This window comes from Salvia miltiorrhiza, chromosome 8 (assembly GCF_028751815.1).
Source record: "Salvia miltiorrhiza cultivar Shanhuang (shh) chromosome 8, IMPLAD_Smil_shh, whole genome shotgun sequence".
Taxonomy (NCBI): Eukaryota; Viridiplantae; Streptophyta; class Magnoliopsida; order Lamiales; family Lamiaceae; genus Salvia; species Salvia miltiorrhiza.
Window position 1 is genome coordinate 4558903 of NC_080394.1, and position 25500 is coordinate 4584402.

Here is a 25500-nt window from a genome sequence, read left to right on the forward strand (position 1 = left end):
GCGGTGATTTTTATGGGAGAGCTAAGGTTCGATGGAAACAATATTCTTCTATTAATAAAAAATATAATATTTAATTAAATAAATTAAAAGACTAAAAAGAGTAAGAACTGATCTTTCTCGCCCGCGCCATTGATTGTGCATGTGTGGAAAGAAATAAGGAAAAAAGAATGAAAAACCGTTTCTATTTTTTAAATTCAAAACTTGATATATATATATATATATATATATATATGGTAGGATTAATATAAAAACCCCTCTTAAGATGAAAACTAGGAACCAATTTAAAGCCATTGATTTAAATAAAATAGAGGGCTGAGATTAAACTACAGATGCACAATTTCGATTGCATAGATGCACAGTTTCAATTGCATAAATACACAATTTCTATTTGCTTGAGTATTTTGCATTGTTGGTTTCAATTGCATAAATTGCATATTTTTTAAGTGCACAGTAAAATATAATAGATGCACAGTTTCTTTTGTTGACTAAATCCTAACCATTAGATCTAATATTTAAAAGGTCAAGATTAGGTTCCTAGTTCTCATTTTAACAGAGGTTTTTATTAGAACCTCTTCCTATATATATATATATATATATATATATATATATATATATATATAGGAATGGGATCATATAGATCCCAATGCTTATAATAGATCCCTAGATCCAAATCTTGACCACACATTTATGACATGTGGCGCATCAAGATGGTGACACGTGGCAAGGATTCCAAGGTAAAATCTGGAGGGGTAAAATTGTAATATAATTTTCGGATTTAATAATTAAAAAAATATATATATTTTTTTAGATTTTCTCAAAATAGATATATTTTATATGCATATAGTTTCACACAAAGATGCATAAAATTTTCACATGAAATGCATAACTTTGAACAGAAAAATGCATTTAATTTTTCCATTTTTGGTATTTCACCACCCCACCCCATACCACCCCCCAATCCAGCCCACACCACCCCCCAACCCTCCCCATTACCACCCCCCAAAAATATGCATGTTTCACATGCATATAAAATCAAACAAAAATGCATAAAGTTTTCACATAAAAATGCATTAAATTATACAAAAAATGCATTTCATTTTAATAAATCTGGTAGTTTCGCCACCCCACCCCTGCCCCCCCACCCCACTCACCCCCCCACCCCCACCCCCCCCCCAAATTTTTTTTTTCAAAAACTGATTTTCTAATTGCTGGCCCACCCCCACCCCCCACCCCCCCCAAAAAAAAATTATTTTTTTATTTTTTTAAAAACTGATTTTCAAAAAAAAAATTTTTTTTTGGGGGGTGGGTGGGGTCATTGGTCAGAAAATCAGTTTTTGAGAAAATAAAAAAATAAAATAAAATAATTTTTGGTGGGGGGGTGGGTGGGGGGGTGGGGGTAGGGGTGGGTCAGTGGTCAGAAAATCAATTTTTAAAAAAATAAAAAAAATTTTTTTTGGGGGGGTGGGGGGGTAGGGGGTGGGTGGGGGTGGGGTTCTGGGGTGGGGTGGGGTTCTGGGGTGTGGGGGGTGGGGTTGGGGTGGGGTGAAATCTTATGCATATTTATATGAAACTTTATGCATTTTTATATGAAAGTTCATGCATTCTCGTATGAAACTTTATGCATCTAAAATATACATATTTTGAGAAAATATAATTTTTTTTTTTGAATTTCGAAAATTACATTCCAATTTTACCCCTCTCCAGATTTTGCCTTGAAATGCCTTGCCACGTGTCACCATCTTGATGCGCCACATGTCATAAATGTGTGGTCTAGATTTGGATCTACGGATCTATTATAAGCATAGGGATCCACCGGAACCCAACCCTATATATATATACCTTAATTATGAATTAATTAATTAATTCTAATAATCAATTATCAAATAAAAACTGTAAAATAAATATAAAAAATAATTATAAAGTCTAATTAACAATTTTAAAATTATACTTATTAAAGCATTCAAAGTTACAATTAAAGAATAAAATGATTAAAACTATAAAGAATTGAATTATACTAAAAGTGATGGTTTCCTAAGTCATAGAAAATAGAATTAACACTTAGAGGATGTTTGGCTGAGCTTATAAGCTCCTTCAAAGTGTTTGACAAAATAAGCTCCTAAACAGCTTATAAGCTCCAAGAGCTGGAGCTTATAAGGTTTCAAAAAAATAAGTTCATCTATCCCAACTTATTTTTTTATAATCTCATATGCAACAATCATTTTACAATTATTTTTCAACTATAATTTATTATTTTTATCATATATCATTCAAGTTCATTTTTCTTCGATTTTCTCTCTCTAAAAAAATATTATCTCTCTAGCAAAAAATTCTCTCTCTAGTTTATAAGCTCAATTATCCAAACACTTTGACAACTTATAAGCTCTTAAAAATTATATTTTATAAACTCTTGAAACATCTTATAAGTTCCAAGATAAGCTTAGCCAAACACCCTCCTAGTCAATTTTGAAACGCGCACAAATTAATTTGGGGTGATTCTATTCATAACCCCATTTTTACTCCTTATAGCCCCCTTTTAAAATATTATTAATAATAAATTAAAAATTTACTATTTTATCCTATATTGTATAGCCCCTAAATTTTACTTATTAAATTTTAAATTAATTCATCACTTCAATTTCTATTTCTTTTTACTATTTATTTTCTATCTTAATATTGATCGCCCCTATTTGTATTCATACTTCATAGCCCCATTTGCCATTTGCGTTCATAACCCCCATTTGCCATTTGATTTCATAGCCCCTCCGTCGACAGCATTGACGCCGCCGACTAGCGATGTCCGACCAGCTGACCCTTTCCTTTCAGGGTCTCTGGTCTCCAGAAACGCCGGAAATGTCGCGGCGGCGTGTGTCTGCACCAGGATTTAGAGATTCAGACGAGTGTAGGAGTAGGTGCGGCGCCTAATGGAAGCGGCGAAATTTAGTGGTGTGAGAAGGGCGGAAATCCGCGGGAAAAGAGAGCGAGCTCTATTATGAGCGGAAATTCTGAGCGATTGAGAGAAGCTCCGGTGCGAGACATCGATGTACACCGGAGAGAAGGCGCAGACTTGAGTCTCTTCACCACAAATCTTTGTTCAGCATCTGTTGTGGCTACACACGCACTTCCAAAGGTTCCCACCCCAAGCAACTCAATAGAAGCCAAGCTTGCATCTTTGACATCAAAATCAGGGCGAAATTCAGAAAGCAGAAGCAGATTGGGATGTGATCTTGATGAACTGCGTAGGCATGAAATGTCAAAGGTCAGATCACCAAAGGAAGAAGTCAGAGAGAGTGCTCGTGCTCCTGGAAGGTTGATGACAGAGTTCCCATATCTCCTGTTTCTTGACAGCAGCAGCCACCAGCCTCTCCCAGTTATCATAGATTGCAGATATTTTCCCATAAACTTCTCATCTGAGTATGTGCCAATCGTTCTTTAAGCCACATCTTGCAGAAATCAACAAATCGAATTCTTAACTAACACGGAATTGCTCAATTGGCTTTGTAGTAAAACAGTTGATGGCCTAAAATTGCAGGGCGGCGGAGCGGCGATTTCAGACGGATAAGCTAGGGCTCGACTTTTCCCTTCATTTGTGCGCTTTCAGAGAGAGGAACCGTTCGCCGGATTTCAGACGAGCCACAGCGGCAGAACTTGTGAGTTAGAGGGGAGGCGACTGATCTGTGTTGTGGAAAACGCAAGGGAGAGAGAGGAGGGCTTTTCCAGCAGTGGGTGTTAGGGAGAAGAGAGATGTCCATTTCTTGGGCTGAGAATTATTAAGGAAATTTAATAAAATTTGGGCTATACAATCTAGGGTAAAATAGTAAATTTTTAATTAATTATTATATAATATTTTAAAAGGGGCTATAAGGAGGAGTAAAATGGGGGCTATGAATAGAATCACCCTTTTAAAGTTTGGTCATTTTGCCAACTTCAATATTTTTCTTTTTTCTCCTCAAAAAAAAAAAAGTTTTTCTTTTCTTTTTTTAGTTGGTGGAAGATGAATATTGAGGATTGAACCCAAACCTTAATAGAGAGGGTGCATAGCTTGTAATAAGGTTAAATAAAAAATAAAAAATTACCATCGTGAGAATATATGCACTGAATGTATAAAATAATTATATTATGAAAATGCATTAAATACGTAATGTTATTTATCCATTAAGTGCATTTATCTCACAGTTCTCACGATTAAAAAATTTTATTTGACCTTCAACCATGTATATATATTTTTTAAAAATTAAGATAAAATTTATTGAAAGCTGAAAAGGACATATCAACATTTCAATGAAGAATTATATTTTATTTAAATAAATCAATCACTTCTATTTAAATAACCTTCCAAAATTGTGTAAAAAGTTTCATGAAAGGAAATTTGCCCACCTTCAAATCTTAAAAAACGCAACATTTTCGATTCACATGATAGAGAGTTCAAAAATTATATGATTGCCACCCTTCAATTCTTATGAAAATAAAATTTTTATTTATAGAGAAATAAAGTTTTAGGTTCATACGATATGGTTTAATTGTGAATCTATGATACAATCATCATACAACCTGTCTAAAATTATTGATGAAAATCTCTATTTAATTAACGTACTCGGCAATACAATGCCTCCGATATGAAGAATGAAACAAAATTGGGTGTGGAAGAAAAGAAAATGTACAATATGGTTTAAAGTTGGAGCTCACTTCAATATTTTAATATACATAGGCACAAATCAAATGAAATGGCATAAGATAATGCTTTTATATCACAAGACTAACTAGAGTGTCACATTTTTATATACAAGTAGAATCGAAATAGTATTCTCCTATTGTATCAACCAACGCTACAATGCTACATGACAATTTTATACACAATTAGAATTGAATTATATTCATCTTGTCAAACTTGAGTTTCCAAGTAGAGAATCTGAATAATTCTCTTGAAATTTATTCCAAAGCTTATATTAGAATATACAGATCACAGCCATTTGGTTTGTAAGATCCAAGACACACTTTCTTGGAGGAGCTGAAACTTCTGATCCACTGCCACATTCTGGAAAATCTGCATTTTGCTGCAGAACTCAGCTGACTCTTCCTTGCAAACAAATGATCCAGCGCACGAGCAATGCTCGGCTAAATGTGCAGCTTTGATCTGATTGCACTTGAGGCACACCAGGTCTTGAAGGTGGTACAGCCTTTCCCTCTGGCGAATAATCTGGAGGAGAGCATTCTCCATCACTTCACGGTCGTAAGCTTGCCCACATTGAGCCACACCACAACGCCATTCCTGGCCAATTAATCCCCTGTCACGGCACAGATCTAGATCCCTGCAGTCGTTGCAGTAACTGCATACAGAATGATGTGAATCAGGAATTTTGGGTATGATGCTTAGCATGAATGCTACTTTTCAAAAACTAGAAGCTAAGGAATATTAGATCTTTATGTAGTACTGTCTGCTGTGACCAATTCAACCACTACAATAATCATTAAACAGCAGTTCTAAAGATATTATAGATTAGAAGAGACGCACGACAGAACCATAAACCTTCAGCCATTTTTACCTGCAAATGACATTTGGTAAAGTTAAGGATGTCTGTAGATTATGAAATTCAGCCTCCGGAGCGAATTCTCTTACACGGACCAATTTCAGAAGATTCCTTCTCATGACCTGTCAAAAACCAAGAAAACAAATTACATAAATAAGACATCTTCATTCTGCAACAACCAAAGAATCACTAGAGGAGCTACATATGAGTATAATTCCTATGTGCTCTTCAGCATGTATGAATCCAAACATGTGAAATCACAACTGATTTATTTTGTTATAGCTAAATTGAACTATATATACAACTATCGCATGTATGACATTGCTCATGTAAAATGTTCAGCTAGACTTATTTAGAAGTAGAGATGGCTACAATACGAATCTTGCATAACGTGCTAAAAAAGTTGCAAGTAGATTAAATGACCAGATAGAAACCTGCTAAGAAGGAAAATATACAATATATAACATCTGGCATCAAAGGAGCTGATGCCCAATAAAATCGCGAATGCTCAAAACCATGAAATATTGCAGAAAAACATCTTCTGATCAAGTAAAGGATTCCTTGTCTCTCAAAACCATGAAATATTGCAGAAAAATAACATCTTCTGATCAAGCAAAGTATTCCTTGTAATTCAAAGCAAAATATAGAAGACTAATTATTTTCTAAATCGAATGTCCTTAGACCTATGTACATTGCACATTCATTTTTTAAAAATATAATACATCATTTTGTCCAAAATGCAATCTGCAAGTAGCTACGGATGGGTAGCAGTAATGTACTTTTGCAGCGAAGTGATGAAAGGGATCAGTATAGAAGCGAAATACATAATAAATTTATAGATTTTTGGTACTGGGAAAATGTTAGAGATAGTCTGTACCAGAACTTCATGCTGAACGTTTTGGTCAAGTGCCAAAACTGCACAGACATACTTGATGAAATCCAGAGCAGCGTCCCCCTTTTGGACATTGGCTGAAGAATGCAAACCTTCAGGAGGATCACTCTCAGACTTGTTTCTTCCTTTTATGTGAAGATGTGGATCACATACAATTTTGAGAAGTTTATCTGTAAAGTCAGATGCAATCTATAGAACATAGAATTAGATCATCAAGTCCTAAATTTTAGACTGTTAGGATTTAGAACATACTTTAAATGAATTAAGTATTACCTTTTTCTTCAGGAATTCTGTTTTCTGTGATTCAAGAATCTCAGCAGTTGCAGCTGTAATTGATGGAGTGCACAAGTCTCCCGTGCCAGATGCTCGCTTTTCTGCTTCTTCTTGTGCAAACTTCCATGGAAAATACAAAAATTCTGATACAATTAAGATAAAGTGATCCTGCACAAAAGACAAATAGTTGATTAGGTAGTACGCCAGTACATGCAACGATTATGCAGCTGATACTAACTCTGGAATTCATTTAGGACTAGCATGACAGCGTCTTTGCCTAACTAAATGGCTAAGAATATTTTCATTTGAAAGGAGGTTCAGGGAACAGGTAAGGATAGATATTAATTAAGGTCATTTTTCTGGTCTAACGTATTTGTAGTGTTGTTGTTAACAACAATGGTTACACGAGTGTGAAGCTGCTAAAGCGTCCACACTGTTCGTGGCTAATATATTTCTTTGTTTCTCTTTTGGGAACTCTGAGTAAGTTTTGATGCGAAAGAACCTTCAGAAGTAAAGATGGACAATTTGATCCTGAAAAGATAAAGAAGTATTAACTTTCACATGGATGATTAGCCTACCTGAGTTGCTTTTGTCAAGTTTTCAGCTATGGCCCAGTTGGAGACGATATCTACTTGAGAGTCAGCACACACACTTTCTGCAACAGCACTAGTACATTCTTCTGTGGATCTATCTTCTGATCTAGCTTGAATTCCACCATAGTTGTACTAAGGTTGAGAAACAAAAAGTTGGCAATGAAATTAATGTATCAGGAAAAAAAAAAAAAAAAAACAATTGCACAATAGATATTATCAATCTCCAGATGTAAACACTGATTTCTAACCCACAAATACTGGCATTGCACACCTATTTTAAATAGGTGTCTAAAATTGGTAGTTCATTGCTAGAATAATGTTCTTGTAATATTGTCGCATGTTAAAAATGCTGGATATAACACTTTCCAGGTGCCTAATCACTTGGTGGCATACAAATGCTTTAAATCCTTGTCCAAGTCCTTACTCTTCAGAAGGCAAACAAATTATGCTTTCTCCATGTCTTGGCTCTATGAGGAAGTAATAATCATTTTTTAGAAGCATATTCAAATGCCAAGGGCTATAACAATTATATTATTCTCACGTAACGTAACCTAAGTCTACACTGAGCAGCTATCTATTCAGGTGAAATAAAACTGATAAATGTAGAAAAAGAGAAAATCACTCCACAATCAAATCGATAATATCACAACAATCAATCAAAGATGTAACATGATCTTACAATATTGAAATAATCAATGTTTTATTCTCAACAAACTAAGATGGATTGTTTACCTGATCCATAAAGAGTAAGGAATGCCAAAACTGGAAAGGCTCGAGTTCAATCCACTCAAACAAGTCCCTGCTACAAAGGAAGTTTGAGATGACATGCACCACCCAAGAAAACAACCCTTAAAAGAGGCCCACATATACAAAATCCACCAACCCAGCCACCTCCCTCCACAAACATACTCGCATAAATATAATAAGTCCCAAAACACATGTTGAGGCGAACCTTGTTTGAAGAGTTTTAAGTACACTCTCACAATAAGCTTTTGCGGCAGATAGATCTGACTTTCCAGTATCAATTATAATTCTGCTGAAGCTTGCAAATACAATAGTTGCACCTAATTTGCGGAACTCCGCCAAAAGCAAAGCAAACACCTTTTGCATAACCTGTCAGTGAAGATATCATCTATTCACTGAGTAAAGATTTATTGAGCACCTTACAAAATGGACAAACATGCTTTCACAAATTGAAGTATGTGAAACAGCATCTATTTTCTCTTTTGAGTTGTGGATTCCAACAACTCAACTTAGATATCACTGGATTGGCAAACACCCATCAGTTAAATTAGCTAAAAGGAACTGTTGAAGAGATCTCAACTGTATGCAATGCAATATCCCTTGAAGCAAACATAAAGATCAATTAAAAGTAAAACCTAAAAATAGCAGTCAGCTGAACACTGTTGCTGAGGTTTAAAACACGAGAAATAGGAAAAACAATTTAAAATTATAATACCAGTGTTGTGACTCATATGCAACCCATCATATTTCTTTATCAATTGAACAAGACTTATTTCCCTGGAAAGAGAGATCACCTTATGAAGCATGCGATGGAGAGCTGGGTCATGAAGTTTAGATACCGGACTGCAAATTGTGAAAGGAGGTTAGTATAAAAACTATGATATACGTAGGAATAAAGTTCAGTCAGAAACCTGCAAAGCCATCGGTAGAGATGCTGTAATACAGCATCTGCAAAGACATTTCCTGATGTAACTGCATCGGCAAGGCATCTTTGGATTAATTGTTTCAGAACACGAAATGCAGGAGCACATGAAATTTCCTCATCATAACAATATTGTTTCTCTGTATTAGATGAAGATGAATTCATGTCCTGGTCAAAACCAAATAATGCCCCTCCTTCCATTTCATTCACTTGGTTACTTTTGAGAAGAGCATTGACAGTTAGGTGATGGATCTAAAAAATAAGAGACACAGATTACTTTAATCACACAGAGGGAGAAAGGGGAAAACTGAAGTAAAGAAGGGAGAACGAGAGATAAGCAAATTATACCTTAAGCTCAGCTGTAACTTTCCTATATGCACCAGGATAAGTGAGGATAGGTTGATTGACCTGGTTACATGAATCATTATAAACTCCCTGATATCTAACAATGGAAGATGTATTTTTCCTGTAATATCACTAACCAAATTTGGCCAATACAAATAATTCCACCCTCTAGCAAAATATAACTCAGTCTTAAGTCTAAATAACTTACCTCATCTATAAAGCAGGGTACATCTTCATTAGTGCCTCCCAAGTCTGGGAAGCCATTATCAGATATCCACAGAACCTGTTGGATTAGATTTCATGACGATGAACTTAGGATGAAATATATAAGACGGAAAGTGGCTCATTATCTCTTTCAATCTTTACTAAAGGTCGAAAGGAAAGTAAATCTTAACAAAGATAAAGAAGGCAAAAACCTGTTGCTGATCACGCAAAGCTCTCGAGAAGAAAATATCAGCGGTATGTATGAGCCAATCAACTTCAAAATTTCCTAATGGAACCTGTTTAGATATAATTGTCTTCATAAGGAAACTGGAAAACATAATATACTAAAATACAGCATATATCAAGTAATGAGTGAAGCAGCTTTTACGTGGGCATATCGTGAAAGTGTAACTCTCTCATTTAACCATTGTGATGATGCAGCACATCGTTGTAGTCCAATTTTAGCAGCAATTACTTGCCAACCAATAGCCTATGTAAGTAAAGAATGCAGCGTAATGTTAGTACAACCAACACATAATAAAACCCACAAACCAAAGACAACGCTCAGATTCACCTGATATTGGCTATCACGAGCATTGGATGGTATGGTTACACAAGGAAAGTCTTCCAATGACCTAATGCCAGACTTCAATAACTGAATATTAGGGCACTCTATAACAGCGATCACAGGTCCATGATGCCTATGTCTGCCAAAGAAAGTACACATAGGGGAAATATCAATACATTGAAATACAGCTAAGAAAAGTTCAGGAGAAAAGTTGCAAATGTTCACCGACCCTCGTCCTAGTGACATGCAGACATTGCCATATATTGGCCGAACCTTTTAGGCTATAGGCTATTACTGAGGTGAATATATATATATATATATAATATATATATATATATATATATATATATATATATATTCAAATAATATATAATCATCATGTAAGGCCTGCATAGCACTTGGACATTTTGGTCTTCGGTACCAACGATGTTCTGTTGTAATAACCAAAAACATACAAGGGATAGCTAATATCGCATTTCTTCTTTTCTGTGTTTCATGCAAGATTATCAGTAATATTTCCATTTCAATAGTTAGAGCATACAAATCTTTTGTTTTACAGGAACAGGTCTCTTCAAAACTAGTTACGAGCATGTCTTATTCGTGGAAGAATATATAACTACTAAAAAGCTTGATTGCAAATACCACCTAAAAGTTAGAGAATTGAGATTATTAGAGTATGAGAGAGACCTGTATTCAGTTATCATCCTCTGCAAGTGTCCTTGAGCATCTTTGACATGCCCAACATAGTCCACCTAGGAGAGAGTGCAAGAACATGATAAAAAATAATAAATATATTAATGTGAAAAAAATGCATTGGCAAGCATTTTACCTTGAATGTAATGCCTTCATTTGTTGGAGTTTGCAAGGATAATGCTTGGCAAGCTTCACGAAATTGTCTATCTAGCATTTGAGAGGACAATTCCTTACTCTGGAAAGGACTGACAACCACAACAGCTATTTGGCTTGATGCAGGAAAATATGCAACAAACGTGGCGCGGCTGTCACAGATGCTGAAGAAAATTGAAAACCACAATGTTTATCATGACTTGGATAGCAACAATATTACCTTAACTAGAGCACATTTGTTCCATTAACTAGGCCATATAACTTATTTTTCAATGACTTACCTATGATACAAGTAGAAGAAAGTATATGAAAGTTCCATATATGGGCACTCAGTTGTTGTCTTCATATGCAATTCACTTATACTCCAGCCATCTTGGAAGTTTCTTTTTTTGGCTGATTTATCCACTTTACAGACACAGCCAATCTGAAGGATGGCATTAAACTCCGGTGGAATCTTGGTTTCGTATATTCCCTGAGAAGTTTCACATTCTTATTATCATAATGTGAAAGAAAAATCCAGACTAGCTCTATGAGCAGGCAAATAAGGTTATTGCAATTTCCATAGGCATAACATAACAAAGTTGGATAAATTCTATTAATCCACCCTTATCCACCAAATTAAATGAGGCTTAGTGTACAATTGTTGAACCCCCAACCCCACCAAAATTACGAGATAAAAATAAATAAATAAAAACAGCTCCACTGGAGCAGGTGCCTGATATGATGTTGTCATGACTAGAATAGCAATTCTCTCCCTCTACTTTCTAGAAAATGCTAAAGTACATAAAAAGGAATGAATACAATTTTTACTTCTGCTATGAGGATATCATTAAAATTGAGAGTTGGATGAAAAAACTAATTGTAATTGCAACTTTTCATCCTGAGGTTTTATGTGTGGTATTGTGGTCTAAGTAGATAATGAAGCCATACAACAAACTTGAAAAGTGGATTTCTATTCAAGTTTCAACCTACAAGAGACTGCAAATAAAGTGTGCTTTTGTTTGATATAGCAGAAAGTTTGTCGTAATATGAAATGGGCCTCGCTATGGGAGAACTGTAAGTATCACATCCAGACAGTTATTTTGATGCAATTGACTCCTTTAACCATTAAGTGACTATATGATCCTCTGAGAATTTTGATTTTTTTTTTTTTTATCTTTCTATAGCAATAAATACAGAAGTAGGGAATCTCTGATGTTAGTGAAATGTTATTAAGTCAAAAGACCTCAGAAGAAGTTTCAAAGTTCAGAGAAATTGTGCAGGTTAGCATTAACATCTTGCACTGAAGTGTCTGGACAAGTACTTCAAGGGAGCAAGCAGCAAATGATTCGGGACTAGAAAAAAGATACCTCAACTTCAGGATCTGCAAGGTGAGCGGCCAATTTCTTGCTTTCGGTCCTAAATTGGTCTTCATCAATTATGACCTTATAAAAGAAATGCAATGTTACAATACAACATCATTACTTAAAAGTTGACTTCTGTTAGTAGAACATCACTCATGTAAACTATAGAAGGTGTACCTCAATTAGGTTGTAGCTTTGGTGTCCGTGGGGAAGAATCTTGTTTACACGCCTTCCGGGGAATTCTTCTGTTACAGGCGCCTTAGAGTTGAGGTAGAATACTCTGGGAACTAATATGGGGATCTTACGCATTGCTCCTTCTACAACTACCCAAGCAACAAAATGGCCATGTTGTCCACTTGGTTCAAGCTGAATAATCTGACAAAAAGAAGGATCGTATTCAGCTAATGGAGGGAAATAGAAAGCAACTGAAAATTTACAAAACAAATTATTCTTAAAAAATGCATCACCTGCCAATAGCAACGGGTGAGCGCTAAGTCATGCCTCTGGAAATATGAATTCACCCCAACACCTGGAGCCTGTTTGTAATTGGCAGCGCTACTGGGAACCTCCGCATTATTAATAAGATTTAACCTGCCAAAGTAGAATTTAACAAACAAAATCAACAGTGAATTAACACTTAGAACTTACTTACAACCCCATTATGAAAATGTTACAGGAAGAATTCATATAAAGCATTAGTTATGATGAAGAATACCGTTGACGTTTCCTTTTTTCCCGAGTCCCTCTCCACTTTCTCTTCCTTGACTCCAACCATCCTTGATAGTCGACATCTCTATCGATAGTCTCTTCAGGAGCCTTTTGCAATGGATGAGTTGACTGCTTATGCCCAGTTTCTCTATCATTTTGCTGCGCACTTTCTACAAGATTACTTGTTTCAACTTGATGCTGTTCATTATGGATGGCATATGAACGAACAATAGGTTGAGGCCTCACGCGAGGAGTTTTTCCAGATCTAAAGTCTTCCATGTCTGTAATATTCTGTCCATCTGTAGAGTGACCATTAGCTTGAGGATTACCGCTCAATCCCACAGCATCATCTTTTTCTTTCCGGCTGAAAATATCAACCAACTTTCGTTGGCGAAACTTGTCATCTTTTTCTTTAACTTTCTTGTGCAACCAATCAGGATGAACAACCCTTGGGACAGGGTTTGCAACCTGACAAATATGAGATTCCAGCTCAGAAAAGGGAGCGGGTTTGAAAAAGGGAAATAGATTTCTCAGCAGCAGTAACTAGTATCACCTTTTGCATGGCAGCTGGGATTGTGATTATTTTTTGAATAGCTGAACTAAGCCTTTGCTTGTAGTATGACCAATCAATGATTGACCGGATGCCAACATCTGATGAGACTTTGCACCATTTCTTCACATAAAACTTCATAATTTCTGTAGCCCATTTTTATACCAGCTAAGCACTTCTTTTGTGTAGAGATTAAATTACAAAAACTAACAAGAGAAAACTCTAAATATCAAACCTGGTTCAGTCTCAAAAATTGCAACAGGAACAGCGCGCTCACTTACTGGGGTTCCCTGTTCAATGTGGCGGCGTGTCAATAATCTTTTAAGCAAATAATGTTTTATTCAGTGCATTCAGACCAATTCTTGAGTAAAAGCTATTCTTTACAATTAATAAGTATCTATCCAAAAGCACATTAGAATATTACATTGCATTCAGACCAATTCCTAAAATGCTATTCTTTTTTTCGTCTCATAGAAGCTAAATATAATGAAGAGAACAAGAAACAGAAAGCTGCATTTTGTGGTTTTGAAGGCCATCTCATAGTATTAGTATTACGAATTTTGTACCTTTGGTTCACACGCAACAATATACTGACAGCGCAATCCTTTATCTTTAACCATTGCATCCCCGAGGAAATCAGCTAACCGCTTTGCTGTGGTTACTGCACATGACTTTTGTTGACCATAGTCTGCTAAGGACTTGCTCATTGTGCTTGATTCTGATATATAATCAAGCAATTCAATATCTGCGACGTCCTCCCCTTGGTTCTGAAATTATAAGATATTTAGATGATGAATCTCATGGAATTGCAGCTGAGTTTTTAGTTATATAGGAGAAGAAATACACAGTTGCTGATGAATAAAGTCAAAATAAAAGCTACACCATGTTCGAGACAATGCTTTGCTGTACTTGAAATATGTCAAACATACTCCAGAGTACTTTTCCTATTCTCAAAGGAAATGCAGTCTATACTATTCAGAACAAGCCAAAACATCAAAAAATGAAAGTAAGGTAAACCATGTTGATAATTAGATTGAGATAAAACTTTGATAAATAACCATGTTGGAAATGTATATTGCAGTCTTTCATTCAACATGTTGAAAGAAGTCATTATCAAACTTAGTAACATACATCAAGAAGGTCAAGCCAACGATTTGCAACAGCAGCAACAGCTGAATAACATTCTTCTAATGTTCCCCCGTGAAGGAACTTATCAAAAAGCTCAGCCTACAAAAAGTAAAACAATTCAGTTAACTCGGAGAAAATTCAGGAACGGATGAAAATTAGCTGCTTTAAAAATAAAACAGCTTGGGGTTTGGGAGGGGTTAAGATAATTAAAAATAAAGTGACTACAAGGTATAACATATCATCATGATTAAGATAACGAAAAATCCTAGGTGCTAGACACGACTAAGGATAAATTACCACAAAAGCATCAACATGGATGATGGGGAAACGGAGAAAAATAGGCTACTTCTCCAAATATCATAGCAAGGGCCACTGCACTGCTTACGGATTTACCTGGAAAACTTTGATGAGCTTCAGCTCACCTCTTCGCTTGATCTCAAAACCCTTGAGTTCAGCTAGGGTACCATCATCATTGAAAACTGCATAGCGTTTCTTAATCAAAATCCCTTCCTCCTTGGAAGCTGGTATAATCATTGCCTATAAGCATAAGTTTACAGATGTTCTTCAGTAATATAATAAGACAAGTTAACAGATACAATCACAGATAAGAGCACAAATTCATGGTTTTCATGCGTTCACTCGGCATCACCTTATATGGTCCATCCACCTCAAACTCAATTGAGCACTCACTATGCGTTGTATATGTCTTACTGAAAGGATCTTTTAGATTCTGCAAGAAACAGTAGTTGGTTCTTATGTCAGTTATATGAATTTTACTTCTCCTGCCCAACGTTAATGACAAACCATTAGGAAATTACAAAGTTATAACAGAACTTACGGAAATACAAAGTGAAGGTTTATTTACTAACCTGGTATTGATCATTGGTGTTGTTTCTAGCCACATCCACATTTAGCATGACACAGGGATATGAAATTGTCAGCTTCTTCTTTGAGTCTCTGATTATATGTTCCAAAAATATGGTCAGCATCTCTTGGAACCACATTTGTGCATGAGAAAATAATTTGACAAAAGATCCACACCATAAGCAAGTAACTACTCAAACATGATGTTGCAACTTCAATTCATCCACATCTACTCAAAAATTAAATGATTTTGAGAGGTGAATTTATAAAAGCAGTCAAACATTTCTACAACTAAACATACTTTGTCTTAAATGTGAAGTTCTCTGGGAATGATCCTGGTAAACAACACCAAATACCATCAGTGTCTAACTCAAGAGGCCTCCCAATTCTTTCAACCAGTAAGCGTGCATTCTGAATTATTTTAGCTCCAGTATACGTAACAACCCCAGCCATTTCCATGGAATACCATCTTGCACCCCTAGGAAATTTAGAGTTTCACCATGTAAGAGCACAGAAGATTTATATGAAAGACAGGAATCCAATAAAATGGCAGTCTAGCAACATACTTGCGCATAACATATCCATAGAAGGAGTTGAGAATGCACTTATGGGCAAGTTGCAATGAATCATAAAGCACAACCATGTCCTGAAAATATAATGGCATCAGAGTTAGAGTCTTACTTCCACAACAACTTTACATTATTGTAAACAGGACCAAGAGAGATAGATACTTGTGCTTCCTGGATTTTGATAGAATTCCCACTGGCTTTTGCTTCGGACAACTTTCCCTTCCAAACCTTATTAAGCCCTTTGTATTCATACCTTCTATCTCGAAAGCTTAACCAAAAAACAAAAATAAAAGAGTACAATCTTGAGTATGGCAACTTGGCTTGAAATTTCCATCATAAGGTTAATAAGGATGTGAAAGCTCCTCAAAGAGTACGTGTGAAATAGTGGATTGAAACTTTCAAAAAGAATTTTGACAGAATATTTTAGACACCTACCTGCGGACAGTGTCAACATAGAATGGGTTTTCACGCATGCAGATCCCTGCTTCTCGAAGTTCAGTAATAGGTTTATCCAGCACCCTTTTATATGCCTAAAAGATGAAGAAAAACTATCTCTAAAATCTGTTTACAAGCACTTGCCGAATAAAGGGATGTGGGCAAGGATAAAGACATACCTTTTGGCAGTATTTTTTTAGTCTATCCTTTAGTCTCAATTGTTGTTCTGCTTTAGGCAGGTCAAGGAAAGAGTTGGATAATTTTCCATTCATGCCATCAACAAACTCAGACTCAATTTGCCTCTTTATATGATAATAATCACTGGTATCAATATAATGCAAACAAGTTAATTAAAAAATTAATGATGACAGTTTTTTACTTGATTCACTAAATAATAGAGGAATACTAATCAAACCTTCTCTTTGCTGTGTATGTCTCTCCACGCCAAACCCATTCAAGCGTCCTAAGGCAATTTTTCCCAGGACGATTAAAATCGCATGCAGTGCATATTTCATCCGTAACAATTGAAGGTGGCTGCAATTTGAGAGAGGAGAAACATAAGTAGAACAGCATGTTAAGTCGAATGCCATCTTGATTATGATAATATGGTCATATTATGGCTTACAAAGTAGATATCAACCTAAATGAACTTAGAAAGCAACATTTGTTAATTATTGTCGCATGAATCCATCATACAGAAACTTTCCCATGGCTCTTGAGCATAGCACCCACACAATAAATTAGAGATCGTGTAATATATTGTGATAAAATATTAAATACTGCATTTACCATACAGAAGCTTCAAAACATGGAAGCTTCAGAGAGGGCTAATTGCGCACATAAGAAATAACATAAGAAAAACATTTATAACAAAAAGAATATGCTTTGTTTGAATTTCATGATTCATATGATAGACTTAGGAAACACGGCAGCTTGTCTCCATTTCATAGCTAATTGGTTATTAGATCATTTTCCCAGAATAGGATGGAACATTACTAACCTAGTTGGTCATGGATCATCTTCAGATGATAGGATCAAATGTAGTTTGATCCGTGCATCTATGTTTTCTCCTTTGCGTATAATACTAAATTGCACAACGAAGTAAAGTTCATAATGAGAGATGTGCTAGATGGAACCATTTTTTTCATTACCTGAAGCCTGTTTGTCAAAATGATGTTTGGATACATAGCAGCAACATCAAGATGATATATGAGCGGAAATTCTTCACATATTGGGTCATCTCGCAGTTTCACCAGCTGCACATTGAAGGACAGAAGCAGACAAAACTTTGCAGGTCACATGGCAGTGTAATAGGCTATGCAACTTGGTAAAAACTTGAAGATGATAATAGCAAAAAAGAGATTTCAGAAGATTTGAACAAACACATAATTGTCATACACATTAATACACGCATTTTCCTACCCACACAGACACAATATTTGTATTAAGTTTTACATACACAACCATCTCAATTTGCACAATTTTAATATTTTCTACGACAAGATCATGCACAACTCCCAATATCTAGGTATGTCTGTAGCACATGGGGAAGCATCTAACTTTTTATGATGAAAATCGATATAAGGTAATTCCAAACTATATAGAGGCTTTTGGACTTCCCCCTTCAAAACCTTTTTTTTCCGTTCTTTTTTTAAGACCAAATATACTGTGCACATAAGGGAAGATGGAATACTCTACCTGCGGTGGGCTCTAGATAGTGACTACAAAGATTGACTAGTTCAGATGGTGATAGCAAAAAAGGGAGAAAAAAGGAATAGTTCAGATGATAAAAGACTTAAAATAACAATAGCTCAGATGACAAACTTCTCCTCTTCGATAATATTAAATATAAGGATGAAGCAAAATAAACCAGTCTTACTGCTTTACAGAATGCTTCACATAGACAAGGACACATTACCTTTTCCCAAATGGCATTCTTAACTTCGTCATAATTTGAAACTGATTCCAGATCCATCTTTCCCTCCACTATGATAGCATATTGCAGGTCCCGGTCTAGATTTTCTAGTAATTGCTGTAAGGATAATTTATTCCTACTTCAGTAACATTTATAAGGAAAAATTCTTGCAGGTTACAAGCCATTGCAGACTCGAAAAGTGAGCACAAATCATCCAACAACTATAATCCACCTCCTAGTATGTTTTCTTTTGGCATCATATGTATATAATATATCACAACTTTCTAAATAGACATAGCAGTCAGCAGCCAAACTAGACGATTCAGTAACTTTAATATTCAATCAATCAGTTATAGAATATTTTGAAAACAATCAACATTTGTAAAAGTGTATGCTGAGGCATTTCCTTAGTCAAGAAATGAGATATAATAATGTTCAGAATTCCAAAGAATGACTGTATTGCCTTTCACGATATGCATCAGATAAAAGAATTGCACTGTTTCACTTAAGATTGCTCCATCTTTTGCAGACACCCTTCTGATAAAGGGGTATTGTAACAATGAACACAAATATTTATATCTGAGAGGAGCTGAGATATATGATCACCTCATAAGCAGCTGGATCGAGTTTGAAACTTGTTGGAAGATCAGATCTAAAAACTCCACTTTCCAGGCATTCCACATGTCCCCCAATGTATGTCTCACTCTCAAGGAGCTGATTGTGGTAAAATTTCTCCGGATCAGATTGGTGTTTATTAGGGCAGATAACATTAGCTTTGTATGCCTGCAAGATTAAAAAGAAAAAAAAAACAAAGGTATCACCGCATAGTTTAAAAGAGGTCAAGGGAGCTAAACGGCTTATCTGATGTTTCCTGTTTTATCTGATACTCATTGGGTTGGAAAAGATTTTAGAAGATGGAGAAGCTAGAAGCACAAAAGACAAATAATTCAAAGCAGAAATCCAGTCAATGAAGAACAAAGCTTGTGAAACTGAAAGCATCAAGGACCCACAGTTCCAACATAAAGCATAATGTATAGGGCTTCAATGATTCACCTGGACCATAAGAAGCATTTCACAGAGAGTCCCACTTCCTTTTCGTAGAACTTCATCTGGTGGCATCGGAATTATGGTTGCTAAGGAGAAAATAAAGGGGTGTACATATGTCATATACAGGTAGTAAGTTGCAACAGCATCAGAAACAGAATATGATGCCATCATCTGCAAAGTTACAACAATGTAAACAAAGAAGAGGATTAGTGGAGTATCCCACACGAAACACAGTTAGTTTGTCCTAATACTGATTACTGATTAGGCACATTCCTATGCAGGATTCTGATCTTATTGTTTTCTGGATGGACGAATAAGGGATTCTTGATTCTTAAATGCCTCCAGTTATCTTGGGGGGAGGGGGGGGGGTAAAATATACCAAATACCAATCGGCAGAAACAATGCCGGTGCCAGTTCCTCTAAGAAATTGCAGAACAGTCAATAATACCTAGATAGATTGAGACGTACTGGAAATTCTTAGCTCGTGATTTAACTGATCAAGAACACAAGGATGGGTTTACCTAGGAACGGTAGCACAAAGCTGAAAGCTAAAAACTTAAGTAGTATAACTCCAAATCCATGAGATTGTAGTACAATCCTTAAGTCCCTGAGATTTGTTTGACTGCCCAATCAAAAAAAAAAAACACAAGGTAGACCAAGACAAGCTTACATAGCTTGTCTGAACATTGTCGAGAAAATTAAACCAGCCTTATAATAGAGAAAAAATATTAAGAAAAGTATGCTAAGCAGTTCAGTGGTGGCTGTTGTTGACTAGAAATAGTGTACTGTCTTATCTTTTTAGTCCAGTTCCGTAACAGTTCAATATTAAAGAACAGCACTGGAAACAGATGGGATCCTTGTTGAATTTTAACTTTGAAGTCAACCACATAGATTCAAGGAATCACTGTCAATTTAGTAGTTCACCTTTAACCCAAAGAGAATCTTTATGAAAGGAAATCACCATCAAGCTACTCAAGAGCTCTATCTGATCACTTAATCGATTGTATGATACTACAGCTTCACCTTTGACAATTTTACGAATAAAATAAAAATCAAAACAGTTATGAACGTCAGAACGTGAAACCAGCTTCAGTCTGCAACTGATACAGTTGCATGCACATGCATTGTGTCTACTTGTGTTGTCTAGAATCAGCCCCCAGAATAGAACAAGAAAGTTCCACCAAATTTACCACCTACCTCTGAACCTAGTAATTCTCCTCTATTTACAGATAAGTCTTAGTCATTATTGATAATATTTTGAAAAACTATATTGCTAAAGCTGAAAAACAAGCTCTATAACAACATTGATCTTCTCCAATCAATATTACATAATAGTGTCAGTATATAATGTCAACTAGAACATACCTGCGGCCTTTCTTTTGCAAAGCGAACCATATCCTCAGGATTGACTTCTAAAGGATCGTAGCCCAATTTGGCTTTTGTCACAGCCTGAAATGGTAAAGAGTTAAGATTGTTATCTGGACATATTATGGAAAGAAGAATAAATCACATGAGTTACATGATTCAAATTCAGAAGTCACATGAGTGTGTCGTTTCAACACGATAAACGCGAGATGAAATCCCAGAAACAATGAACAAGTGTCATTTTAATTATATGTAGGTGACTGTACAGAATCAGAAAACTCGTATTTTTAGCTATATCATGATCAGAAAAATCCTCTGGCTGATGCCATTATGATATAAAACGGTATGTATTGGAAAATGGAATAAAACAAAATTTCAGTAATTGAAAACTGGAAAGAGAAGGATGTCTGCAAGGCAGGTAAAATTGTAGAATGTTGATGAAAATAAAAATATAAATCCATTAGATGGAAAACCATATGCAATTAGGAAATAAAAGGCAAGAGGGGAGAATCTAAAACCAGAAGTTGAATAAGGGAGTTGCACCTTTAAGCCTTGGCTGCCTTGAGGGAGATAACTATCACGTTTAACCCAAGCAAAACAATCCAGGTGGCAAGCAAATTTGGCACGACATTCACCTTGAAGTTTGTCACATCGAAATCCAAGTTCCTGCGGTTCATAAGTTACAAAAGAGCAGAGAAACAAGACTCTAATAGCTTGGATTTTTAGTACGGGAAAATGAACTTGCAAATAAATGGATGCAATAGCTATCAGGACTATGCCATCAATCCGCTAAAACAACAGATACCAGTACTTGAAATTTATAGAACATTAAATAAGTGATTTCTAGTTGTTAATGAGTACCAGTTAAGGCTTTAGAGAGAACGTGCAACTGAATGCAAACACAATAGTCAGTGATTTCTAATTTAAGCATCTCCACAATCATGCAAGTAAGAGGACAGAATGCAATATTCATTGACCATGCAACATAAATATAGAGCTTCAGAGCATTACAAATTTCTGCATCCTATATTAATCACATTTGTCAATGGAAAAGTTTAATAGGCAGAAAATTCTGAAAAAAACTTAAGAAGTTTCATGTGGCTAGCAGTGATAAGCTACATACTTCATTCATGTTGTAACCATGATGGGCTGCTCTGGTTTCCAGGAATGGCCAATCAAAAAAGTCTCCGTTGTATGTCACGTATATACCAGGTTTTACATCTTGCATATGGGCAAACCACAGGCTAAGAAGTCCTTTCTGTGATAATTCCCAGAGTCATAGATAATTAAAAGATATATATGTTTTAAATGTATAATAGAAACATCAAAAGCCATTACTACCTCATCTTTAACATTTTTCACTTTGAAACAACCTTCAAACTCTGGTTTAGGAGTGTACTCCAAATCCTCTATATCCTCCCCAACACACTGCAATATTTTGCCAATGCAACTAATTGTCAGTTATAGCACAATCACAAAAATTAATCAGCTAACAAGCTAACTTGTGTAAAACACTTTATATTTTCACAAACTAAAGCGTTGCACTTGGACTAGGGTACGATTGAAATAAGGTCATAGATCTAGCACAGCAAGTCTGATGGTACTGCTAAAAAAAAAAGAGAGATTCCAGAATTCAGACTTTATCTAATTTTCGTAACAGAAACAATAACTATGATCAAACTTCTAGTAAAAACTCAAGATTACAATCTCAGTTTATTTGAATTTCTTGCAAACTACTATTCATCTCTTACAGAAGTTAGGTACTTTTATATGAAATACTGGAGTGTTTTAAAATACTTTTCAAAATCTTTTTCAAATTTCAATTATAAGATTTTAGGATCCACATTTTCCTCGATCACCCTCCCTTTAGAGAAAAAGGGGAGAGGGGGAAAGAGAACAACTCTTATCTTCAACCTAAGATAAGCCATGAAAAACATGGATGTGAAATATATTTGGTCTGCTCATATACCTCTCTATTAATGATGAGGTACCCTTGGCCATCAATCATGTATGAAATCATCATGATTGAATCATATTCAGCATCTGGAAATTTTAAAGGCAGCTTTGTAGTCTCAATATCAAAAGCACAGACATGAACTTCTGCACGTTGCAACAGATCTGTTCTCCTTTCTACTAAAATCCCAGCACTGGACACACTTACATCATACCACTGTCCACACCTTATATCTGAATCATGTGAACTCAAGAATGCATTAGACGTGACATATTTGTAAATTGGTTATTCACTCGGATAATAAGATAGAAAATCCACAAATATGTATATAGAATTACCTTTGTCAATTGCGAAGCGAACATGATAAGGTACATCGAATTCACGAAGATCATTGATACAATCTATGAAATCTTGGAGCCGTTGTTTGCTGCTCAATCAAAACATCTTCAGATCAGACAGTGCTCATTGTTATGACTTTATCAAAAGAAGACAGGCATTACCTTTTCCCTGCCAATATGGACTCATATGCATCCTCGGCATCCAACTTTGCTTTGTTTCTTTCAACAACATGAACAAGATCTTTCTTTACTTGCATCAATTGTTGAACAGTATCAAAAGATATCTTTAAATAGCACTTGTGCAGACCAGACAGGTGATTTTTCTGTGACAATTGGAGTGATTCAGAACATAGTATTTTCAGTATACATTATGGTACATACTCAATCTTGGGTACATAAAAAAAAGGTTACGTAATAACAGGATAGGAAAACAAACATGTTTAACTTAATGAAGATAAGGTTGCAGAACAGGTAAGAATATTGAGCTCCAAACAAATGGGAGAATAATAACAAGCAATGTTTGTATATCTAACATAACGAGTTAAGATGAGGAAATTAACATCTGTGAAAATATAATAAAGGTCATATTTTACTTACAAGATCAAGATCTTCTTTCTCTACAATTTCAATATCTGCAATTTGGCCCTCATAACGCCTTCTCAAATACGCCTCAACATCGGTTTCCATTTTATCCTACGACAACATTGTTGTAAACCCTATCATTTGATAGTCAAGGATAGGAAAGTCGCTCTTTAGAGCAATCTTATTTACAGCATTCGAATACCTTGGTGGCAGCATAAAAATAAGGCCGAAACTTATACTTCGCCTTAAACATTGAACCATCCTACACGCAAAACATTCAATAGACATAAATAAGAAACAACCAAATTTTACTCCAAACAAATTACTTCAGAATTCCTCTTGAAAAAATTGAAAGCTTTACCTGGCAAACAAAATACAAATCGACGCAACTGTACACCTTACTAGTTTCCCGGTCCTCCCAAGACGACTATATTGAGAAACCACAACAAATCTCAAAAGATGAATCCAAAATTAATCAAAAATGAGGAGAAATTGGGTGAATTGAGAATGCTCACAGAGGCCAAAGTAAGTAACCAGCCCAGGCGCTTATCGCCTTCGGTAAAGAGATCGAATCCGAGCTTGGATTCAAGCTGCTCCTCTGCATTTAGAATCAGCTGCTGCTTCTTTGAAATACGAGATTCCCACCGATCTTTCCTCCTGTTGTCGCTGCCATTCATCATCTTTACAGGAAACTCGTATATCTCAAAATGAAAATTAATCAAGTGAAATAAAAGTGTGAAAAATAAAATGTTAGAACTACGAAGTAGAATATGGAGATGGATTAGTAGAAAGAGAAAGTTGAAAGCAGGACAAGAGAGTGAAGAGAGGGAGAGAGAAGCGGGGAGACTGTGAGGGCAGAGGATCTGTTTCCCGCGCTCGAGGCTTGGGGTATCTGAATTGACGGTATTACCCCTATTCGATCTGGGTAACTGTCTTAACTGATAAGCCCGAATCGGGTTTTAGGCCCATTGCAAATAGAAATGAATTTTCACAATTAAAATGAGTAAAAATATATAATCACAAATATTAATGATTCATTTTTTTTTAAGGGTGATTTTATTCATAGCCCTCATTTTACTCTTTATAACCACTATCCAAAATAATAATTTAAAATTTAACTTGTTTTTACTAGATATTTAAATATAGGGGGTATAAAGAGTAAAATTGAGGCTACGAAAAAAACAAAAAAAAATTAGGTTAGATGCATATATACATAGATAGGTAGCCATTAAAAAAAATTGATATTGGACTGTGGATGTAGCCCATTCGAGCTAGCACTCAACAAGTATCGGTAGTGGGCCTTTACACTGGGCCTTCTATAAGTATCTTTATTAGGCCCTCTAGAATGGATTTTATTTGGGAAAACATAACTTCTTGAAAATAATAGGACTATGCTTGTGTTCTTCTTTTTAAAATTTTGGGGCATGTGAATAAACCTATCATTTTAATTTGGAGCCACCGGGCAGAATAGTATATTTACAAAAAAAATGATAATTTTTTTTGGGGGCGGAGCTATGGAGAGTAAAAATGAGGCTATGGATAGAATTACCCATTTTCATATAAATTGACTGTTCAATTATCAAACATTATGAAAGCATGTAATTAATTTTTATTTGGCAAGCTAATTTTTATTTAATCCTTACATATATTACTAACAATAATTACGGGATTAACTCAATGCAAAAATATGTAAGAGTGTGGTGTGGCGTTAGTTTATTTATAATGTTTCATGATTGTGAGCTCTATTAGTCCAATAATATTATTAATTAATATCCTTTAGCCCAATGAAA

The 25500-nt window shown here is 35.5% G+C and overlaps 2 protein-coding genes across 2 annotated transcripts; one reads left to right on the forward strand and one right to left on the reverse strand.

The window, feature by feature from the left end:
* Positions 1-2711: 2711 nt before the first annotated feature.
* LOC131000191 (uncharacterized) lies at positions 2712-4574 on the forward strand. Its single transcript, XM_057925974.1, has 2 exons — positions 2712-3411; positions 3502-4574. The coding sequence occupies exons 1-2, from the start codon at positions 2990-2992 to the stop codon at positions 3557-3559; spliced, it is 480 nt and encodes a 159-aa protein (XP_057781957.1). The 5' UTR covers positions 2712-2989; the 3' UTR covers positions 3560-4574.
* Positions 4575-4717: 143 nt separating this feature from the next.
* LOC131000190 (DNA polymerase epsilon catalytic subunit A) lies at positions 4718-24574 on the reverse strand. Its single transcript, XM_057925973.1, has 49 exons — positions 24226-24574; positions 24072-24137; positions 23913-23972; positions 23726-23821; positions 23291-23451; positions 23129-23217; positions 22806-23023; positions 22178-22264; positions 21960-22094; positions 21380-21502; positions 20837-20920; positions 19478-19642; positions 19031-19207; positions 18428-18541; positions 17661-17765; positions 16925-17043; positions 16689-16830; positions 16510-16604; positions 16237-16342; positions 16072-16151; positions 15807-15983; positions 15511-15598; positions 15291-15371; positions 15035-15178; positions 14645-14740; positions 14080-14280; positions 13749-13803; positions 13517-13659; positions 12971-13431; positions 12723-12846; positions 12433-12630; positions 12262-12336; positions 11194-11384; positions 10896-11076; positions 10754-10818; positions 10073-10205; positions 9887-9988; positions 9711-9794; positions 9503-9577; positions 9298-9357; positions 8939-9201; positions 8822-8870; positions 8236-8396; positions 8016-8082; positions 7269-7415; positions 6691-6858; positions 6403-6606; positions 5541-5647; positions 4718-5324 (listed from the first exon to the last, which is right to left on the reverse strand). The coding sequence occupies exons 1-49, from the start codon at positions 24388-24390 to the stop codon at positions 4958-4960; spliced, it is 6654 nt and encodes a 2217-aa protein (XP_057781956.1). The 5' UTR covers positions 24391-24574; the 3' UTR covers positions 4718-4957.
* Positions 24575-25500: the final 926 nt, after the last annotated feature.